The sequence below is a fragment of the Aspergillus fijiensis genome, assembly GCF_003184825.1.
Source record: "Aspergillus fijiensis CBS 313.89 unplaced genomic scaffold BO72scaffold_88, whole genome shotgun sequence".
In the NCBI taxonomy this organism is placed as follows: Eukaryota; Fungi; Ascomycota; class Eurotiomycetes; order Eurotiales; family Aspergillaceae; genus Aspergillus; species Aspergillus fijiensis.
Genome location: NW_024469064.1, coordinates 47246 through 66801, shown reverse-complemented (window position 1 = coordinate 66801; position 19556 = coordinate 47246). Strand labels below are relative to the sequence as shown.

The window sequence follows — 19556 nt, the reverse complement described above, 5'->3', positions numbered from 1 at the left end:
ATCTTAGCGCGTTTGCCTACAGATTGCTGGACACCAAAGTATCGCGTGGTCACATGATCCTGTCAACAATGGACCGCTGCGGATTTTGGTAAACGTGCGAACTTGAGGCAAATTATAATGGCACAGTTGAGAAGAATGCTACCAAATTTCTTTCAAGAGCTACGCGGATTATGATGCCTCGGGCGCCCATCAACTGGTTGGACTCAATATCACCTATTCATGCTAGTCCATAGAATTGCACTAGTCCCTTCAGGTAAAACTAAAGCTGCGGGCAGCATCAAATTGTTTTCGGAAGTTGATAAGTTGTCTAGCCATTTACAATGGCTCCGATGAGATGAGATTGTTATATCGGCGCTCGGTACGGAGTAGCTGATAGGGAATACCTATGGTGGCTCTCACTTTGCCCATTGGGCCGCTGCGGTGAACCTTGCAGCGTCGTCCTCGTTTATGGCTTGAGAACGAAGTTCTATATTTCAGTGATACGTCGCAATAATGCCTAAAACAACAGCATGGAAGCAGTACAAGTACTTGAAATATATGCACAAATATTGTTCTGTAACGATGTAAGTGAAAATGCGGTGTGTTGCACAGACAGACACCTTTGAACTCGCTAGCTTGGCGAGCAATGTAGCGACACTGGCTGTCTCTGACTCCGGCTACTTCTTCTCATGGCTCCTATCTTCGAATATGTCTATTCCGAGGCTTCAACTTTCAACCAAACCCCGAGTGCAAAATACCCCGCAAAGACCTGTTAGTGCTAAGGACCTATCGAGTATAGTAACTTTCGGGTCGCTTCTTAGTGCGGGATGGTTTAGATAATATATCCACGCCGCCTGTCAGTGCTCTCTGGTCAGTGATGACATTGCAATTGTGTACCAACTACGACGATTCACCGTTGCTGAAAGCCAGAATCCCTCCAATCGTATCACATATGATATGTCCGCCGACTTCTGGGCTGGCTACTTGAGCGGTGCTATTGGGATCATCATCGGCAACCCGCTTGACATTATCAAGGTTCGACTGCAGGCGGGACAGCATGCAGAAGTCGTTGCATCATCAACCACCCAGCAATTGAGCCGCCTGGAGAGCGTCACTTCTCTGGTGCGAGGTCTGTAAGCACGATGAATCCTGTTACTGTATGAACGAAACCGCGAACCCATGCTAATCATTGATTACAGGCTCCGCTGCTCCGATACTGGGTTATGGAGCCCTAAACGCTCTGCTCTTCGTGGCCTACAACCGGTCATTGATGACCCTGGACACAGCCATTACAGACCCAACCTCACCCCAAGGGACGTCTCTGTACAAAGTGTGGCTCGCAGGTGCGGCAGGTGGACTAGCCAGCTGGACTGTATCGTCTCCCACAGAGTTTATCAAATGTCGAGCCCAACTGGACACCCGGCCCGGGATCTCCTCCTGGACCGTTGCCAAAGATATTATTAGTACCCGAGGCTGGAGGGGCCTATACTATGCAGGAGGAATCACTTGCGCCAGAGACGCCATTGGCTATGGGTTTTAGTATGCGATCTGCCTGCCCCGGATCTTCCCCCCGCCGTTACCCTCTGCGGCTCGTTGACAGGACGTACACTGACCTTACACCCACACCGCCACAGCTTCTGGTCTTACGAGTACTGTAAGCGTCTCATAAGTTCCGAGGACGATACTACGAATCTGGCTGCATTGAAGATCCTCCTCTGCGGCGGCATTGCTGGCGTTGTCACCTGGACGTCGGTCTTCCCTCTAGACGTGATCAAGACAAGGCTGCAGGCTGGGACAATTGAAACATCTCAAGATCGCCCTCTTCTACCGTCTCGCATACACACACGCGATGCAAGCTCAATTAAGGTTGCCAGAGAGGTCTATCAGACTGAAGGTCTGAAGGCCTTTTACCGCGGCCTCGGGGTGTGTAGCTTTAGGGCATTCATCGTGAATGCGGTTCAGGTATGTGAGATTGTCGCAAACGGCAGATTGGACAGCACTGACAATCTGTACTTTAGTGGGCGACTTACGAATGGCTTATGAGATATCTACAAGAAGCCTGAACTTATACAAGAAGCTCGACTAAGGAGGAACGGGACAGCTCGATCGATCCCCCACGTTCTGTAATTAAAATTGCAGCTTGTAAATTATTCTTGCCCAAGAGGAGTCGGATCCGATCCGAGTGGGGACCTAACTGTGCGACACTCCGAGAACCGGCAGTTTGCAAGGGGTCACCGCAAGACGGAAGCAGTGCGTTCGGCGCAGAACTGGCGATTTTCGGCACCTGATGTTATCACGTGCTTAGTGTGAGATTGGGCGAATCACGCGTCGGGCGACAAGCTTCGTCCGCAAACAGCCAATCATATCACTTTGGTGACAACGACAACGGCTGCAAATTTGCATTGATGCGGTAAAAAATTTTCGAGCCCATGAAAGGTCTGTCGCAGTACCGAAAGGGTCGTTTGCATGCAAGTCCAACCCGCTCTGCTTCACGTTGGCGATTTTGGAGCGAGGCTGATTGCTTGTGTAGAATCATTTGTAGATTTTTAATCTTCCATGGCCATCACGGTCTCTTCCTGCGCTCTCACGCCATTGTCGGTACCCAGGCCAACTGCGGCCTCCGCAGCTTTTTGCGAATGAGCTTCTTCGCGGATGATGCGTAGTCTATTTGGACCAGTTGAATTAGCACAAGAAGACGAGCATTGAGGCGATAGAGTTGTCACTCGCATCGCAAATCCGGGGTAATCGCGCGGAGCATATTAGACCATCAACTAACCTTCTCTTGTGGTTCTTGCCCTTCTTATGGCCGACCAGGTTGAACTCGCTTTCAAACCATTTGGAGCATTCGACACAATAGTGTTGTCCTAAGCCGGGCAGGTCCTCCGGATCTTTGGTAGCTTTGTACTGTGTGAGATGCTTAGACGACTGGATATCAGCGCGGACTTGATCGTAGTCTCTAGACAATGAAGAGGCAGGTTAGCCATGCACCTATGCGCAACGCATGCGGGAGTATCAAGAAGAAGTATCCTTACCTAGTCCTGCGCTTGGTCTTGATTTTCCTGACAGCACCCATTATTTTTTATTTTTGATATCACGACGGAGCCCCAAAATAGCGATAGTATGGAGTACCTAGCCTGACGGGATGCTCTCCAGTGATCGTGGTAGAGGCAGATAGTACCGATAAACGGAGCGAAACTAAAACCTTGGAGCGGGTCGCTGCCCTTGAAATTTCCGCCTTTGTGCGTGAGAGAAGAAATTCCTCAAACGTCTCGCACTTGATTGGGCGTAGGGGGCAAGGATCTTGGCGGCGGCCCGCGGGACTCCCATCGGCAGGCCTCGGCTCACGCTCGGCTCTCTGTCAGCAGCGAGCTGTTCGTACGGCCATTTCCCCGTGGTTTCCGTAATTTATGACGTTGCTATGCGTTCGGCATGTTGCCGCCGGATGGAAACAGCAGTCGTCCACTGGTGGTTCAGGTGAAATAATACACCGACCCAATAATGGCTTCTTGCGCCCACTTCAAGTTACAGGTCCCCTCAGCAACAAGAAAGACACCGATGGAAAAGACGGTGCGGTAATTTTGAATGGTGTCTGGGCAATTCCTGTACTTTTGCAATCATAGCAAAATATTTTATACCCTCCTTAATGGCGAGTGAAGACATCAATTCTACTAGAAGACATTGCAACAGGGTGACGTCGAAAGAATGTCCTTTGATGTAGCATATAATCCGACACACATGATTGGGTCACCGCTGCCTCTCACATGCCCTGTGCACGAGCGCTGGTGGCCGGTACTAGGTAAGTAATCAGCATTACAATCTTGTACTGTCAGAAACATTTCAATGACGGCTCCCCCGGAACCAGGACCGAAATAGTTAAGGTAGCCAGCCAGTGTTAGTAGCCAACGTACAAGGTAGAATAGCAACTCAATGAAGGGTCGTGGAGGAACATGGGGGTGGATTTCCGCGCATCCTCAAATCACGGATTTGACAGTCCGATTACGCCTCCAGGAGCAAAGACCACTGACAGTGAAGCGTTTTCGAATCGACGGGCAGCCTGCGGTTGGCCGGGTAAAGGCAAAGAAGTACATTATGGGTCCTTGAGGCGAAAGGGAGGTCTGCAAGTCTGAAAAGGTCGACCGGAATTTCACCAAAATTACCGTATGCTGACGGTAAGAAGGGGATACAACCAGCCACTTCCATCTCTCCGGTCGCACGCTACGAATGCGTACGGGACTCGTACTGTCAAGGAGCGGTTACGGGTCACGGCGCTGGCCCTCTTCTCCGGTTTAGTAAACCGCTGTCTGGCGGAAACAAGAATTCTTTCCCACTCAGAGAGCTTCCTTTTATCTACTCCATTTTCCCTTCTCTCTTACTTCTTCCTCTTCTTCTCCTCTTTCTCTCTTTCCCACTCCACTCTATCACACCTTTTTGGGTTGTCTCTCCTTGGATGTGTTGCGGCCTTGCCCACCTCGCATAGAGAGCTTCCATCATGATCTCCACAAGGCTTGCGCGCATGGGTGCGCTGGTAAGTTCTACCTGGACACGTACTCCTTATTCAGCGAGGCAGACAGGCATCCTCTCTCAAGAATGAGAGGCGATGGCTGCCAGCTGATGTCTCCTTGGGCTCACGGAATACTAACTGAATTGTTTATAGGCCCCTAAGTCCCGTCTTGTAAGCCTTCGAGCCTTCCTTCAACCTTGAAGATCCCACAACTGCGATAGTTCTGGGACGGGGTGAAAATCCAGGAAGCTTTGGAATACTAATTATGAATTGTCTCAGTTCCTCGGGACCCGGGGTCTGGCTACCGTCAGCGACTCTCCCCTCGACAAGAAGGTCGAGATGACCAACCTCGAGAAGGTGAGTGGTGGACATCCCTCAATGAAAGCTTCCCGTGCCCTCGGCTGGCTTCGGGTATGCGAATACCGGGTTTGGAACACAATTTGCTAATAGGCGCTTCGCAGGGTAACTACATCAACTACAAGTACGCAAACACCATAGCAGCCTTCATCAACTCAAGATGCAACAAGCATTCGTATCGATGGAATCGCGTGCTAATGTCTTATTTTTCATTTGTACAGGAAGATGTCCGAGAACCTCGACATTGTTCGTCGTCGCTTGAGCCGTCCTCTTACCTACGCCGAGAAGGTTCTGTACTCTCACCTTGACGACCCGCACGGTCAGGACATCGAGCGTGGTACCTCCTACCTCAAGCTGCGCCCCGACCGTGTTGCTTGCCAGGATGCCACCGCCCAGATGGCCATCCTTCAGTTCATGTCCGCTGGCATGCCCTCCGTCGCTACCCCCACCACTGTCCACTGTGACCACTTGATTGAGGCTCAGCTTGGCGGTGACAAGGACCTTGCCCGCGCCAACGAGATCAACAAGGAAGTCTACGACTTCTTGGCCTCCTCCACCGCCAAGTACAACATTGGTTTCTGGAAGCCCGGTTCCGGTATCATTCACCAGATCGTCCTTGAGAACTATGCCTTCCCCGGTGGTCTGATGATCGGTACCGACTCTCACACTCCTAACGCTGGTGGTCTTGCTATTGCTGCCATTGGTGTCGGTGGTGCTGATGCTGTCGATGTCATGGCTGGTCTTCCTTGGGAGCTGAAGGCCCCCAAGGTCATCGGTGTTAAGCTGACCGGTGAGATGTCTGGCTGGACTACCCCCAAGGGTAAGTATTTGCATGTCAATTCTAAATGTTTTGGACTATTAGCTCATCGGTTCGTACAGATATCATCCTCAAGGTCGCCGGTCTCCTCACTGTCAAGGGTGGTACTGGTGCTATCATTGAGTACCACGGTCCTGGTGTCAACTCCCTGTCCTGCACTGGTATGGCCACCATCTGTAACATGGGTGCTGAAATCGGTGCCACCACCTCTCTCTTCCCCTTCAACGACCGCATGTACGACTACTTGAAGGCCACCAAGCGTACGCAGATCGGCGACTTCGCCAGAAGCTACGCTAAGGAGCTCCGCGAGGATGAGGGTGCTGAGTACGACCAGCTGATTGAGATCAACCTGTCCGAGCTCGAGCCCCACGTCAACGGTCCCTTCACCCCTGACTTGGCTACCCCCATCTCCAAGTTCAAGGAGGCTGTTGAGACCAACAAGTGGCCCGAGGAGCTCAAGGTCGGTCTTATCGGCTCTTGCACCAACTCTTCCTACGAGGATATGTCCCGTGCCGCCTCCATCGCCCGCGACGCTCTCGACCACGGCTTGAAGTCTAAGTCTATCTTCACCATCACTCCTGGTTCCGAGCAGATCCGTGCCACCATTGAGCGTGACGGTCAGCTCCAGACTCTTGAGGAGTACGGTGGTGTCATCCTTGCCAACGCTTGCGGTCCCTGCATTGGTCAGTGGGATCGTCGCGACATCAAGAAGGGCGAGGCCAACTCCATCATCTCTTCCTACAACCGTAACTTCACTGGTCGTAACGATGCCAACCCCGCCACCCACGCCTTCGTTGCCTCTCCCGACCTTGTCGTTGCCATGACCGTTGCCGGTACCCTCAAGTTCAACCCTCTCACCGACAAGCTCAAGGACAAGGACGGTAACGAGTTCTTGCTCAAGGCTCCCTCCGGCGAGGGTCTCCCCGCCCAGGGCTACGACCCCGGCCGTGACACCTACCAGGCTCCTCCCAAGGACCGTGAGTCTGTTGCCGTCGCTGTCTCCCCCGAGAGTGACCGTCTCCAGCTCCTTGCTGGCTTCGAGAAGTGGGATGGCAAGGATGCCACCGGTATCCCTATCCTGATCAAGTGCCAGGGTAAGACCACCACCGACCACATCTCCATGGCTGGCCCATGGTTGAAGTACCGTGGACACCTTGACAACATCTCCAACAACATGTTGATTGGTGCCATCAACGCCGAGAACGGTGAGGCCAACAAGATCAAGAACGCCTTCACCGGTGAATACGATGCCGTTCCCGCCACTGCCCGTGACTACAAGGCCCGTGGTGTTAAGTGGGTCGTCATTGGTGACTGGAACTACGGTGAGGGTTCCTCCCGTGAGCACGCCGCTCTGGAGCCCCGCCACCTTGGTGGTCTTGCCATCATCACCCGCTCCTTCGCCCGTATCCACGAGACCAACCTCAAGAAGCAGGGTATGCTTCCCTTGACCTTCTCCGACCCCGCCGACTACGACAAGATCAAGCCCGATGACAAGGTTGACCTCCTCTGCACTGAGCTCGAGGTTGGCAAGCCCATGACTCTCCGCGTCCACCCGAAGGATGGTCCTTCCTTCGATGTCAAGCTCAGCCACACCTTCAACGAGTCCCAGATCGAGTGGTTCAAGGATGGTTCTGCCCTGAACACCATGGCCCGCAAGGCTGGCAAGGCTTAAATTGCTAGTCATCTAAACAACTCGACAAGAGTGGGCCTAGGGCCACGATGAGCGACCAGCTCATCTGTAAACTACAAATATGGTTTCTGTCCGCTGAGATGAAACATGATGATACCTCCAAGAGACTTGTTCAGGGTCTCGGTGGATATTGCCGAGCAGCGGGGAAGCGGCTGCTGGCTGGAAGATGCGGAGTGGTGATCCGAAAAATCTAACGAATTGTTTCTGCCATCAGGGCCTGGTTTCATTTGTACCCTTCAGATTTTAGGGTGGACTACATGGATATACTCTTTTTGTTTTGTTTTATATCATACACTGTATGTTAGGGACTGCGTGCATACCATTTTTCCTTCTGTTCCAATTGTGCATTTATGTAACTCGACTTTCTTGGTCACTGTGCCCTCGTAATCCAGACCCGGCAACCTACGCTCGCGTGCCATTGATGCGCTCTCTGAATATGCCGCTTGGTATAACAGGGGAACGTGATGCCGACGAGGCCGAGGCCAGCGGCCAGCACAGCGCACCCCACTTTGGTAGGTAACCGTTGAGTAGTAAGCCGTGTATATGTACATCTAATGATCGACCCTGCCCCATCCATATGATTTACTCCATCTTGGTCATAGTCGTGCATTGTGTCCAGTCTATCAACGATCAGAAAGTGCCACACACACTCGCACGTGACGTGCATATCTCCGTTATCCTCGAGGTCTCCCCCGATTTCATCGACTCCGCGCTTGCGGGCGACGATCCGTCAATGGTCAGACTCTAGGGCATACTTGCAGAACTAGTTTCACCATCAGGCGCGGAGATCACGTCTTCCAAAGTGAGTAGCAGCGATTCTGCTTTCATAAGCAGATTCCCCTCGCTCTCGTCAGACAGCTGATTGTGCAGGACGATACGTCCGCCGAAGAGTTCATACCGCCGCAGGCCAGGTAATCACAGACTCGTTGGCCCTGTAGTGCATACATCATGGCCACCCAACTCATTACCCTGTCGGAGGTGGAACGGTTAAGTTCGTCAGTGCTGAGAATACTGGGCGGCAATCCGGGCAAGGTTCGTCCCATATCACTTCCATAGTCCTGTACACCTGCAGCATGCAGTACCTTTTTCTAATCCACTTGGATGCTGCTCAGTTTACACTTCAAGGTGGGTGCCTTTCAGCCCATATGCAAGCGATTCGTTGAAGCCTGCAGACCTCTCTAAACCATGCCCCGATAGGAACGAATACATATCTCATCGGTCGAGGTCACCAGCGCATTCTGATCGACACGGGCGAGGGCAGGCCATCGTGGGCATCTCACCTCAAAGCCGTACTTGCCCAGGAAAATGCAACCGTGCACCAGGCCCTACTCACCCACTGGCACCATGATCATGTCAAAGGTATCCCGGATCTTCTGGAGCTTTGCCCGCACGTGACGATCTACAAGCATCAACCGGGTCCTGGTCAACGCAGTATCGAGGATGGCCAGATATTCAGCGTGGAGGGCGCAACACTGCGTGCGTACCACACGCCTGGCCATACCGTCGACCACATGATGTTTGTCCTGGAGGAAGAGGATGCGGTGTTCACGGGCGACAGTAAGTTGGCTTTTCCAAGGTGTATATGTTGCATCCTGCATCTCCTTCCTTACTAATGTGGTGTCAAGATGTACTGGGACATGGTACCAGTGTTTTTGAAGACCTTGGCGAGTACATGGGTAGCCTACAGCGGATGCAGCATCGGGTCTCTGGCCGCGGGTACCCCGGTCATGGGGCGGTGATTGACAGTGCAACGGCCAAGATCTCCGAGTATATCAAGCATCGACAGCAGAGGGAGGATGAAGTGATCCGGGTCCTACGGTACGGCCAGCTTGAGGTCGCGGATGGGGAACCGCCTATCCACCCGAAACCCTTCTGGACCGCCATGGAGCTGGTGAAGGTGATTTACAAAGACGTCCCGGAGAACCTGCATTTACCGGCCTGCCATGGCGTACAGCTTGTGCTACAGAAGTTAGAGGACGAAGGTCGAGTGGTTCATGACAGGTATCTGGATGAATGGAGCCTGGAGCGTGGCAAATCCCCGCTTTGAGCCTGTGAGGAGGATTAGGGAATCGTTGCTTTTTTCCTTCCCCTTTCTATTTTTCTTTTTCTTTTTCTTTTTCTTTTTCTTTGTCTTTCTTTTTCTGATTTCATCCGTGAATGACTGCAGAAATGCCGGGAGTAGAATTATAGAGATACGAAGTATATGTAGTTCTGTTTCGGGAATTCTAGGAACCAACATTACTATGAAAGGAAGTTAGTTACTCACTCTGATAAAAAATTTGGGAAGGCCAGGATAGACGGAGGGGCTAGACCCATCCACTGCTGGGACCTTCTTTGGGACGAATTCGGGCACCCGAACGAACGAGCCTGCGTTGCTGTCTGCATTGGTACGGTACCGACGTCTGCTTCGTGTTCATGCTTTTGAGGTGCTGTAAGCTGATGCGACAATTCTGATCCATTTGGTCCATGACTGGTCTGATTCGAATGGAAGCCGTACTTGGCTCCATAGCAGTGAGATAGCACGGTATACTGTACCTTGTGTAGGTGCAAGGTTGTCAGTCAAGTGGCGGGTACAAGATATGGTTGGTTGTGCGATTACGCCGTCTAACCGTCATCATGTCCGCATCTGGGCGGGGCGAAAGCAGGCCGGGCCCGGGGAGCCCAGGGAGTTTCCGATATGGGGAGGAAGAGTGAGAGGTGTGCTTGCTTGAAGAAGAGAATATTAAAATCTATTGATGACAGTACCCTGGCAGGATGACAAGCATGAAACGCCAGACAAGTAAGTGTTCTTGAGACTAAGGGTCGGCTAAAGTGTTTGTGGTCCCTTGAAAGTCCCGGGAGCGTGGGATGAATGGGGGACGGTGAATCGCTGGCAGGGATCCCGCGCCGAGAAATCGTTCAATCCGGACTGTGACTTCATCGTTTGTTCGTTTTGTATCAGGTATCATGGATTTCCTCCGTAGTACACTTTGAACTTAACTCAGGGCTCCTCAGTTTTCTCAGCAAATAATTCTTAGCAGCCAGCCAGTAAGTGAACTTTGCTGTAACTTTGGACTCGTAACCTAACTTAGTAGTCGAGCAGTAGTTAAGCAGCCTGTCGGTCGTTGTACATACATAGTACATAGTAAAAGTAGGATGAAGGAGTTCTTTCCCCACCCCACCTGCTTCTTCCCTCCTTCTCCCCCCCTCCCCCTCCCTCTCTCTCTCCCCCCATCATCCCATCTCTCACTCTTCTACTTCTTCTTCCGCCTATATTCTCCACCTCTCCTTCAAAGCGATAACTCCTATCGCAACAACTCGTTGAAGAGTGAGTTTCATACTCGTACATCCAGACAGCACCACGAAACCACAAACCACAAATCACAAATCACAAATCACGAATCAACCGAGAAACTGTTCGTTGCTGGGTGTGCATCTGTTTTCCACCGCCCCACCACTGGCTCAGTCGATGAACTTGCTAGTGAGGAAGTTGCTGGGTTCTTTTGATCTTCTTGCCCGAGCCCAAGCCTGGGTCGGTTGGTCCGCGCGCTGCCCGCTGCGGTGAGGTCACTTCGGCCATTATTCCCCGCCGCCAGACCTAACAGTTACTCCAACTCCTACCTACTTTCCCTAACCTACCTAACCTACCTACGTCTGCCAACTAATACTACCATTACTTACTTGAAACTTCTCTTGGCTCGTTGAACCGCTGAAGGTCCCCCAATCTTGCCAATTTTCTTTTCTCCTCTGGTGCTTTCCCTTCTCGTCCTCATTCCCCCCCCCCACCAAGAAGTCCTCTTGCCATCCCGCTTCCTCTCCGGAGTCGCGCCAATTCCTTCATAACTTCCGCTGAATCTTCCAAGACTGGCCCAAACTGATTTCTTGTCCTACCCCTCCTCTCTCTTTGCCCGCTTTTGATCTCTTCCCTAAACTACTATCAATTAAATCGTGAGAATCTTCACGGCATCTTTTTACATTCTTATCCTCACCTTATCGAACCTGATCCGAGCTCTGATCCATATCCTGCTTTGGTGTCAATTTGCATCATTGGTCAGTGAGCTTGACTGCGCATCTTTCGCCATCTAGTTTTGCGCAATCGCCTGCATCACCGTCAGCATGCCTTCTCTCGATAACCCCGTCCCGAACGAGGCTAGGCTGTTACTAGTCTCCAACCGCCTCCCTATCACCATCAAGCGATCTGAGGATGGCAGATATGACTTCTCCATGTCTTCTGGAGGATTGGTTAGTGGACTCAGCGGTCTCTCGAAGTCCACGACTTTCCAATGGTACGGCTGGCCCGGTCTGGAAGTCCCAGAGGAGGAAATTCCCGAGGTAAAAAAACGTCTGAAGGAAGAGTACGGGGCTGTGCCGGTCTTCATCGATGACGAGCTTGCGGATCGTCACTACAATGGGTTCTCCAGTCAGTCCATCCCCTCGCCAATTGAATCGCATAGTCGGCGCGATGTACTAGAATGCTCACTTCGTGACCATATTCGCTGACCTCTTGCCTGCTTCTCTAGACTCGATCCTCTGGCCTCTTTTCCATTATCACCCTGGTGAGATCACCTTCGATGAATCTGCCTGGGAGGCATACAAGGAAGCCAACCGCCTCTTCGCCAAGGCCGTTGCGAAAGAAGTTCAAGACGGTGATTTAATCTGGGTCCATGATTATCATCTGATGCTGCTCCCGGAGATGCTTCGCGAAGAGATTGGCAACAGCAAAGAGAACGTTAAGATCGGATTCTTCCTTCACACGCCCTTCCCTAGCAGCGAAATCTATAGAATCCTGCCTGTGCGGAATGAGTTACTGCTCGGCGTCCTTCACTGTGACTTGATCGGCTTTCACACCTACGATTATACCAGACACTTTCTGAGTGCCTGCTCGCGTTTGCTGTATGTATTGGATGACTGACTTCTCACACATGACCCAGAGTTTTGCTAACCCTAGATTTAGGGGGTTGCCTACTACTCCAAATGGAATCGAGTTCCAGGGCAAATTGATTGCCTGTGGCGCCTTCCCAATCGGCATCGATCCCGAGAAGTTTGAGGAGGGTCTCAAGAAGGAAAAAGTTCAAAAACGCATTGCAATGCTAGAGCAGAAATTCCAGGGCGTGAAGCTAATGGTGGGCGTCGACCGTCTTGACTATATTAAGGGCGTCCCTCAAAAGCTACATGCGCTTGAGGTCTTCCTCAGTGATCATCCTGAGTGGGTTGGAAAGGTTGTACTGGTTCAGGTAGCGGTTCCCAGCAGACAAGACGTGGAAGAGTACCAAAACCTAAGGGCTGTGGTCAACGAACTCGTGGGCCGTATCAACGGTAAATTTGGTGAGTGCCCCCAGACTGACTTCTCGAGGCCTTGCTGATGGAAGGGCAGGCACTGTTGAGTTCATGCCGATTCACTTCCTACACAAGTCAGTCAACTTCGACGAACTGATCGCTCTCTACGCCGTATCCGATGCCTGCATTGTCTCATCCACACGTGATGGCATGAATCTCGTGGCCTACGAATACATTGCCACTCAAAAGAAACGCCATGGCAGCTTGGTTCTCTCGGAGTTCGCGGGTGCGGCGCAAAGCTTGAATGGCAGTATTATTATCAACCCCTGGAACACCGAAGAGCTTGCAGCGGCTTATCAGGAGGCTGTCACAATGAGCGATGAGCAGAGGGCCCTGAACTTCTCTAAGCTGGACAAATATGTCAACAAGTATACAAGGTATGGCTAAGCTTGACAGTGCTGGACCAATCTTCTAACTGATATCTCATAGCGCATTCTGGGGCCAGTCATTTGTTACTGAGCTGACTCGGATATCGACTCAATCGGCGGAAAAGTTCCAAGCCAGGAAGGCTTCTATAATTCCAGGCCCCTCTAACCATTCGGAGCACACGAATGGTGTCAAGGCTCCGCAAGAAGCATAGGCATGGACTTGAAGTGCTGATAGACCCTCTGCTCGGCCTGCAGAAAGCGTTGGGCTTGGGGGAGATTGCGAATTATGGTGTTTATTCTTTTTCTTGCTTTCGATATGGCGTGCTTATCCATTTCCTGGTCGAGTCATTTATCTTCTACCGTATGGAGTATATCAAAAGAGTCATTGTTGCGTTTAGGCCATAGGTTTCATGGTTTGGTTGGGATTGAGTCTCGAGGTGTTGGTGTGCTGTGTATGTACAGGAGCATGGTTTAGAATATCTCAACTGATTATATCCCACTTATCACTTCGAAATGTTTTTAAATGAGAAGCGCCATTCTTGAGTATAATTAAGCATTGCTTGTGAACGCATATAGTAAACAGGACAACCAGTTGTGTCTGGGAGCGATGCGAAGGCGGAGGGAAAGTATGCGGGAGTGCAAAAAGTGCAAACATGCCCGAGATTGCAGAAATTCTCGGCCAACTCGCCCGCGGCCGCGATGCTGCTCCGATCTGAAATCTAGCCGTGCCTGTCGATTAACCTTACCCCAGCACTCTTTACTATCCGGGATCTGCTGTGCGATCACAGTATACCGGCTTATACCATTCAGAAAAAGTCTCACTAATCGGGACCGTCCGATAAACAAGCCTCGCACGATCGCAATCCCTACGAGCTGTGCGGCCTTGTCTAACAGATCGAGTCGGTCGTGACTGAACAACGACCCTACGCTACTCCTTCAGTCGAATTCCTTCTACACCACACAGGCTTCGCAATGGCCTTCAGCAACGTGCTCCGGGCCTTCCAGCCCCTGCGAACTTCTGTTCTCCGCACCCCCGCCTCCGCCACCCAATACCTCTCCAGACCTACGTTCTTCCAACGATCAATCGCCACGACGGCCCCCAAGTTCCTCGAGCAACCAACAGAGCAGCAACCGCAGGAGCAACCATCCGTGGAGACCGCCACTCCGACCGCCGAAGCCCCTTCCTCCAGTAGTGTCCAGACCGAGGTCCCTCCCTCGCTCCGCCAATACGCCTACAAGCTCAAAAAGGGCACCGTCATATCCGCCGGCCGCATGGTGCGCACCGTCCGCGTCCTGCACTGGAACGTCGAGTGGGACGCCCACCTCCGCAAGTACTACCGCAAGAAGGAGATCATTCTGGTCTCGGACCCCCGCGAGTCGCTGCGTGTCGGCGACGTGATCGAGTTCTCGTCCGGGCACCCCAAGAGCCGCAACGTGCACCACGTGGTGGAGCGGATCATCGCCCCCTTCGGAGACCCTATCGAGGACCGGCCGGCCGTGATGACGCGGGAGGAGCGTGACGCCGCGCGCGCGGAGAAGCGGACGGCCAAGTGGCAGCGCAGGCAAACCCGCATCCGCGAGGCCGGCGGCAACGTGAAGGGTGGCTCCCCTTCCCCGGAGCACGTCGGGCGCATTCGGAGGTTGATCCAGGAGCGACAGGACTCGTTCGTGCCGCAGATCGGGTTCAAGAGAGCGCAGATTGCGGCTGCTAAGGCCGAGGAGGCTGCTAAGGCGGAGGCAGAGGCGGAGGCGGAGGCGGCTGCTAAGGAGGCTGCTAAGAAGGCTGCCAAGGATACACCTGCTGCTGAGACTACACAGAACTAAGTGGGGGATTTGATGCTGCTCTGCTTCATTCTTATTGGAGAGGGTGAAAGGGGAGTGGGAGTAGGCTTACCAGGAGTTTTTTTTTTTATTTACGTCTTCTCCTTGACTGTGTATGGTTTGTATGTAAACCTTGTGTATATTATAGCTATTCATGTGGCATAGTGTGGAATCTCGATTCGGGCTTGTCTAGCCAGTTTAGTCCAGTAAGCCAGACTCCGGGGTAAAGAGTGAAGTAGAGTCAAGGCATACGCGATGCTACTACGTCTTATGCTATAAAGCAGTACATACTTTTTGCGCTGTCCCACCCTCTGCATTGATGATAGTAAGACAATATCTTGTTGTTGGCAATTAGAACAATATATTGAGCTGTCATGTCAAACTAGGCCAATCATTCACTCTACACTTTTCATCCCTCCCTCCCTCCCCTCCCCCCGTGTTTGCGCGGTGCGGGCAGCAAAATTACGGCTGCCAAGCCCCGTCTTTGGGTCGCGAAGTCACCCCAGTGACTTTGCCGTTGTTTACTTTCCCTCCAACTCCTTCCCTCTCCCACTCTTTGTATTAATCGCCACACTTCCTCGACATCCTCCGGCTTAAGAGCCCTTTTACCTACTAAATCCCCGGAATTACCTCATCTTCCAGTCACTGGAACTACTCCATCTCGAAGACCCCCTTCATACTGTGTGCTGGTCGTGAGCTCCGGAACCTACGCCCTGTCTCTATTCCCGGTTGTTCGCCCGTGCACGAGATCTGCAATCATCTGCAATTTTCCAGGTACGTCTTCATTTTTGAAGGGTTGGATGGGGAATCCTTCGATGCTGTTCCTCGCTGTTCCCCTCCCCCTTGGAGGTTCAGGACTTTTGCAGCGCGCTTGGACTTGTCACCTTTGAGGATCGAACCTCAACAAGCGCAGTTCGATGCCATCCAGTCTATTTCCTTGTGGGTAAGAGCGCAATCGCTAATCATGTCGCTCTCTCTTTTTTCTCATCATCTAGTGGAAACTACTCTCATTAACCCGTCATAATGGCCGAGGGAGAAGAGGACTTCTCCTCCTTACCATTGCCCGACCGGTTCGCGCACAAGGTTTGCTAGCCTTTTCCCTGGATTATCATCCCTCCCATACCGCAAAGCCCCTCGTTCTGGGCTCGACGGGCGGTCATGTGGCGAGAGACTTATACTGATTGCGAGCTCCCCCAAAACCATAGAACTGGAAAGTCCGCAAGGAAGGATACGAAGATGCCAAACAACAATTCGAAAAGACGCCGGACGAGTCGGATCCGGTATTCACTCCATTCATACAAGACCCCGGACTCTGGAAAGGCGCGGTGGCAGATTCCAATGTGGCGGCTCAACAAGAAGGTCTTGGAGCCTATTGTGCATTTTTGAAGTTTGGTGGGGTACAGGCTTGTACAAGGTAAATTGGTCTATATGTTTCCCTTTTTGTTTCTCTTCGTGTTGGGGGAGTGTTTCCGATCCGTGGAGCTTCGGGTGGAGAAACAGAGAGAGATGGAGGAAGGGGAGGTCGGTTTGGGAGCACAAGACTAACAGGATGTCTCATCCCCTAGAACGCGCGCAACTACAATTTTACCAATCTGTGAAAAGGGTCTCATATCTACACGACCAACCGCCAAAGCGAATGCGATCGAGGCGCTGCTTCTGTGTGTGGAGATGGATAAGGCGGATCCGGTGATTGAGGAGATGATGCCCGCATTGTCACATAAAATGCCCAAGGTGATTGCGGCCGCGCTGGCGGGGTTGAAGGCGATCTATCACAACTTCGGGTGCAAGCTTGTGGACCCAAAGCCGGTACTAAAAGCTTTACCCAAGGTCTTTGGGCACGCAGACAAGAATGTTCGGGCGGAAGCTCAAAACCTTACCGTGGAGCTCTATAGGTGGCTGAAGGAAGCCATTAAGCCCCTTTTCTGGGGCGAGCTGAAGCCTGTTCAACAGACTGACTTGGAAAAGTTGTTCGAAGCCGTGAAGCAAGAACCGCCACCAAAGCAGGAGAGGCTCACCAAAGCGCAGCAGGATGCGGCGGCTGTCGCCAGTGCTGCTCCTGCAGCAGGTGGCGATGACGAGATGGAGGGAGTTGAGGAATATGCAGAGGATGAGGGCGAAGTCGACGTTTTCGACCTCGCGGAACCCGTGGATGTGGCGTCCAAAGTACCCGGCAACTTCACGGAACAGCTTTCTTCGTCGAAGTGGAAGGACAGGAAGGAGGCTCTGGATGAACTCTACACTGTACTGAACGTACCCAGAATCAAGGATGGGCCATTTGATGAGGTGGTACGGTTATTGGCCAAGTCCATGAAAGATGCCAATGTTGCAGTCGTGACTGTTGCCGCCAACTGTGTTGACCTCCTTGCCAAAGGCCTGCGCAGCGGATTCCTGAAGTATCGACCCACTATCATGGCACCGATGTTGGAACGCTTGAAAGAGAAGAAACAAAGCGTCGCAGATGCCCTAGGTCAAGCGCTCGACTCGGTCTTTATCGCCACAAGTTTGACGGAATGCTTGGAGGAGATCCTTGAATTCCTCAAACACAAGAACCCGCAAGTCAAGCAAGAAACCCTCAAATTCTTGATCCGTTGTCTTCGTACCACCAGGGACGTGCCGGCCAAACCAGAGATCAAGTCGATTGCAGAGGCGGCTACAAAGCTTCTTACTGAGTCTAGCGAGGTCAATCGTGCTGGAGGCGCAGAGGTTCTGGGTACCTTGATGAAAATCCTGGGAGAGCGGGCAATGAATCCTTACCTTGAAGGTCTCGATGATATCCGGAAAACGAAGATCAAGGAGTTCTACGAGACGGCGGAGGTCAAGGCGAAGGACAGACCCAAGCCTATCGTCGGCCCGCCAAAGACTACTTCGGCAGTTGGCAAGAAGGTCCTCGGTGGCAAGAAGCCAGCACTCGGAACGAAGAGGCCTGCAGCTGCACCAGCTCCTGTCGAGGAGCCAGCTCCAGCACCGTCCCCATCTAAGCCTGCCACGAGAGCCATTCCGTCTAAGCTGGGTGGGCTTGCAAAGCCGGGCGGCGTTCCTGCCCCTAGTGGCCTCAAAAAGAGGCTTGCTGGTCAGGCTGGCTTGGCATCACCCCAAAGGCGTGTAATATCACCCCCTTCAGAGGACCAACCGCCGCCGCCTGCCGCACCTCGACTTGGTCTCGGAAGGGGCCTTGCTGGTCGCCCAATCGCCCGGCCAGCGGCTCCGGCCGAGCCAGCTCCAGCCCCAGTCGCACCGCAGATGAGTGGCATGTCTGCCGCTGAACGTGCGGAACTGGAAGAATTACGCCTCGAGAAAGAGCGATACACCCGCACTATCGATGATTTGAAGTACGACCGGACTAAGTTGAACTCTCAGATCACAGAACTCCAGAACCAAAACGCCCAGCTCATCGAAGACCACACTAGGGATGTTCTGAGCATCAAAGCTAAAGAGACCCAATTGGTACGAGCACGCAGTGACGCGGAGGCAGCAGAACAGACGGTCCAGAAGCAGCAGCGCGAGATCGAGCGCTTAAAGCGCGAGCTAGCTAGAGCGCTGCGCGCCAGTGCCATTAGCCCACCAAATGCCCTGCCCGACAACATCAGTATCTCTGAACCCGGGTTGGTCTATCAAGACTCGGGCCACAATGGGTACAATCCGATGTCCCGAGCTGGACTCCACGTAGGATCACGGTTTGATACCTCCCGGCCGCGTAGTTATGCTTCCACTAGCCCCAGCGAAGAGAAGGAGAACAACGGCCTGGACTCTCCATCACTGAGCACCAGAGAAGGAGCCCTCGGGCGACGAAAGCTCAGCCCTACATTCGGCACCGGCTACTCTGGCTTAGGAAGCCCCACACGCTCATCCGTACGGGGTTCTGGCAGTGCTTCGGGCGAGGACCAGCCTGCCAGGTCCACGGAACCAGCAGAGAACTGGAAAAGAGCTGCGGAAGTGACAAGTCAACTCAAAGCAAGAATCGAACAGATGAAGGTGAGCACAACCCCGGTCCGTTCCGCACACAACATGGTACTAACAAAATATACCACGTATAGGCAAGGCAAGGCCTTACACGACCACCTGCTCAGCGCTAATGACCGAATGACCAACAACCAACTTTGATTCGATTCCCCTTCATCACATATTATTCTTCTTGTTTCGACTGATATCAACCTCCTTTTGCACGCAGCAAGTGCACGGAGCTTCCAAGAATCCTTTCTTTCTCGTTGTCTATCTTATTTTCTCTTTTCATTTTCCCACTTCTTACCTCTACCGGCTCCCTTTGGTAGTCTCTTGACCACGTTGATTCCGCGGGGCCTGTCAGTGCTTTCGATAAGTGGAGCATATCGGATGGTTGAAAGGGACAGGGTGTATTTCTTGCTGGCTGTATCAATTCGTTTCTTCTTTTCTGATTATTTGGCGGGGGTTTAGCTTTTGTCGTACCATACCACACGCCAGCATACCACACGTTGCTATTCTCTGTATAGATGCTTTCTTTGTACCATGCGTGTGATCTCATGGGATGTATTTTATTACTACTCGGGTGGCATGGACTAGGAACTAGCATTGATTGCATTTTCATGAGGACCTACGGAAGCAAAGTATGATTTGGACCCTGGTTGCCTAGGTGTCGAGGGTTGTACCTGAGGCCAAGACGGCAGATTTTAATGCCTGAGGTTGATACAGCCTCCTCCGTGCTACATTTGCAGACTAGCCACTGGAGGAACG

At 52.3% G+C, this 19556-nt stretch overlaps 7 protein-coding genes across 7 annotated transcripts; 6 read left to right on the top strand and 1 right to left on the bottom strand.

Annotated features, from left to right (window-relative positions):
• Positions 1-734: 734 nt before the first annotated feature.
• BO72DRAFT_299074 (putative mitochondrial carrier protein) lies at positions 735-2253 on the top strand. The gene is made up of 4 exons (XM_040940430.1): positions 735-1108; positions 1179-1518; positions 1614-1941; positions 1998-2253. The coding sequence occupies exons 1-4, from the start codon at positions 937-939 to the stop codon at positions 2040-2042; spliced, it is 885 nt and encodes a 294-aa protein (XP_040795843.1). The 5' UTR covers positions 735-936; the 3' UTR covers positions 2043-2253.
• BO72DRAFT_490232 (putative C2H2 finger domain protein) lies at positions 2070-3214 on the bottom strand. The gene is made up of 3 exons (XM_040948126.1): positions 3012-3214; positions 2756-2935; positions 2070-2643 (listed from the first exon to the last, which is right to left on the bottom strand). The coding sequence occupies exons 1-3, from the start codon at positions 3050-3052 to the stop codon at positions 2526-2528; spliced, it is 339 nt and encodes a 112-aa protein (XP_040795842.1). The 5' UTR covers positions 3053-3214; the 3' UTR covers positions 2070-2525.
• Positions 3215-4407: 1193 nt separating this feature from the next.
• acoA (aconitate hydratase ACO1) lies at positions 4408-7643 on the top strand. The gene is made up of 6 exons (XM_040945945.1): positions 4408-4504; positions 4634-4651; positions 4760-4837; positions 4942-4961; positions 5059-5657; positions 5717-7643. The coding sequence occupies exons 1-6, from the start codon at positions 4469-4471 to the stop codon at positions 7324-7326; spliced, it is 2361 nt and encodes a 786-aa protein (XP_040795841.1). The 5' UTR covers positions 4408-4468; the 3' UTR covers positions 7327-7643.
• A 302-nt stretch (positions 7644-7945) lies between these two features.
• On the top strand, positions 7946-9595 carry BO72DRAFT_416195 (putative metallo-beta-lactamase domain protein). The gene is made up of 5 exons (XM_040942587.1): positions 7946-8146; positions 8215-8376; positions 8457-8469; positions 8542-8901; positions 8970-9595. The coding sequence occupies exons 2-5, from the start codon at positions 8293-8295 to the stop codon at positions 9389-9391; spliced, it is 879 nt and encodes a 292-aa protein (XP_040795840.1). The 5' UTR covers positions 7946-8146; positions 8215-8292; the 3' UTR covers positions 9392-9595.
• A 1540-nt stretch (positions 9596-11135) lies between these two features.
• On the top strand, positions 11136-13339 carry BO72DRAFT_298974 (glycosyltransferase family 20 protein). The gene is made up of 5 exons (XM_040940429.1): positions 11136-11743; positions 11844-12216; positions 12278-12648; positions 12698-13037; positions 13090-13339. The coding sequence occupies exons 1-5, from the start codon at positions 11440-11442 to the stop codon at positions 13238-13240; spliced, it is 1539 nt and encodes a 512-aa protein (XP_040795839.1). The 5' UTR covers positions 11136-11439; the 3' UTR covers positions 13241-13339.
• A 411-nt stretch (positions 13340-13750) lies between these two features.
• BO72DRAFT_453287 (uS17 family ribosomal protein) lies at positions 13751-15033 on the top strand. The gene has a single exon (XM_040945944.1). It carries the CDS (start codon positions 14001-14003, stop codon positions 14850-14852), a length of 852 nt encoding a protein of 283 aa, XP_040795838.1. The 5' UTR covers positions 13751-14000; the 3' UTR covers positions 14853-15033.
• Positions 15034-15872: 839 nt separating this feature from the next.
• Positions 15873-18922, top strand: BO72DRAFT_391019 (putative spindle pole body component; the record flags this gene model as incomplete). Its single annotated transcript, XM_040941832.1, has 4 exons — positions 15873-15932; positions 16055-16263; positions 16415-18821; positions 18884-18922. The coding sequence occupies 4 exons, from the start codon at positions 15873-15875 to the stop codon at positions 18920-18922; spliced, it is 2715 nt and encodes a 904-aa protein (XP_040795837.1).
• Positions 18923-19556: the final 634 nt, after the last annotated feature.

Excerpts from the sequence above, each read along its gene's own strand:
- BO72DRAFT_299074 (XM_040940430.1), top strand. The coding sequence starts at position 937 with ATGTCCGCCGACTTCTGGGCTGGCTACTTGAGCGGTGCTATTGGGATC. Across the intron at positions 1,519-1,613 it reads GCCATTGGCTATGGGTTTTA|CTTCTGGTCTTACGAGTACT; the intron begins GTATGCGATCTG and ends ACACCGCCACAG. Across the intron at positions 1,942-1,997 it reads TCATCGTGAATGCGGTTCAG|TGGGCGACTTACGAATGGCT; the intron begins GTATGTGAGATT and ends TCTGTACTTTAG.
- BO72DRAFT_490232 (XM_040948126.1), bottom strand. The coding sequence starts at position 3,052 with ATGGGTGCTGTCAGGAAAATCAAGACCAAGCGCAGGACTAG. Across the intron at positions 2,936-3,011 it reads AAGACCAAGCGCAGGACTAG|AGACTACGATCAAGTCCGCG; the intron begins GTAAGGATACTT and ends TTCATTGTCTAG. Across the intron at positions 2,644-2,755 it reads GGCAAGAACCACAAGAGAAG|ACTACGCATCATCCGCGAAG; the intron begins GTTAGTTGATGG and ends TGGTCCAAATAG.
- acoA (XM_040945945.1), top strand. The coding sequence starts at position 4,469 with ATGATCTCCACAAGGCTTGCGCGCATGGGTGCGCTG. Across the intron at positions 4,962-5,058 it reads GGTAACTACATCAACTACAA|GAAGATGTCCGAGAACCTCG; the intron begins GTACGCAAACAC and ends TCATTTGTACAG. Across the intron at positions 5,658-5,716 it reads TGGCTGGACTACCCCCAAGG|ATATCATCCTCAAGGTCGCC; the intron begins GTAAGTATTTGC and ends CGGTTCGTACAG.
- BO72DRAFT_416195 (XM_040942587.1), top strand. The coding sequence starts at position 8,293 with ATGGCCACCCAACTCATTACCCTGTCGGAGGTGGAACGGTTAAGTTCG. Across the intron at positions 8,902-8,969 it reads TGCGGTGTTCACGGGCGACA|ATGTACTGGGACATGGTACC; the intron begins GTAAGTTGGCTT and ends TGTGGTGTCAAG.
- BO72DRAFT_298974 (XM_040940429.1), top strand. The coding sequence starts at position 11,440 with ATGCCTTCTCTCGATAACCCCGTCCCGAACGAGGCTAGGCTGTTACTA. Across the intron at positions 12,217-12,277 it reads AGTGCCTGCTCGCGTTTGCT|GGGGTTGCCTACTACTCCAA; the intron begins GTATGTATTGGA and ends CCCTAGATTTAG. Across the intron at positions 12,649-12,697 it reads CCGTATCAACGGTAAATTTG|GCACTGTTGAGTTCATGCCG; the intron begins GTGAGTGCCCCC and ends ATGGAAGGGCAG.
- BO72DRAFT_453287 (XM_040945944.1), top strand. The coding sequence starts at position 14,001 with ATGGCCTTCAGCAACGTGCTCCGGGCCTTCCAGCCCCTGCGAACTTCT.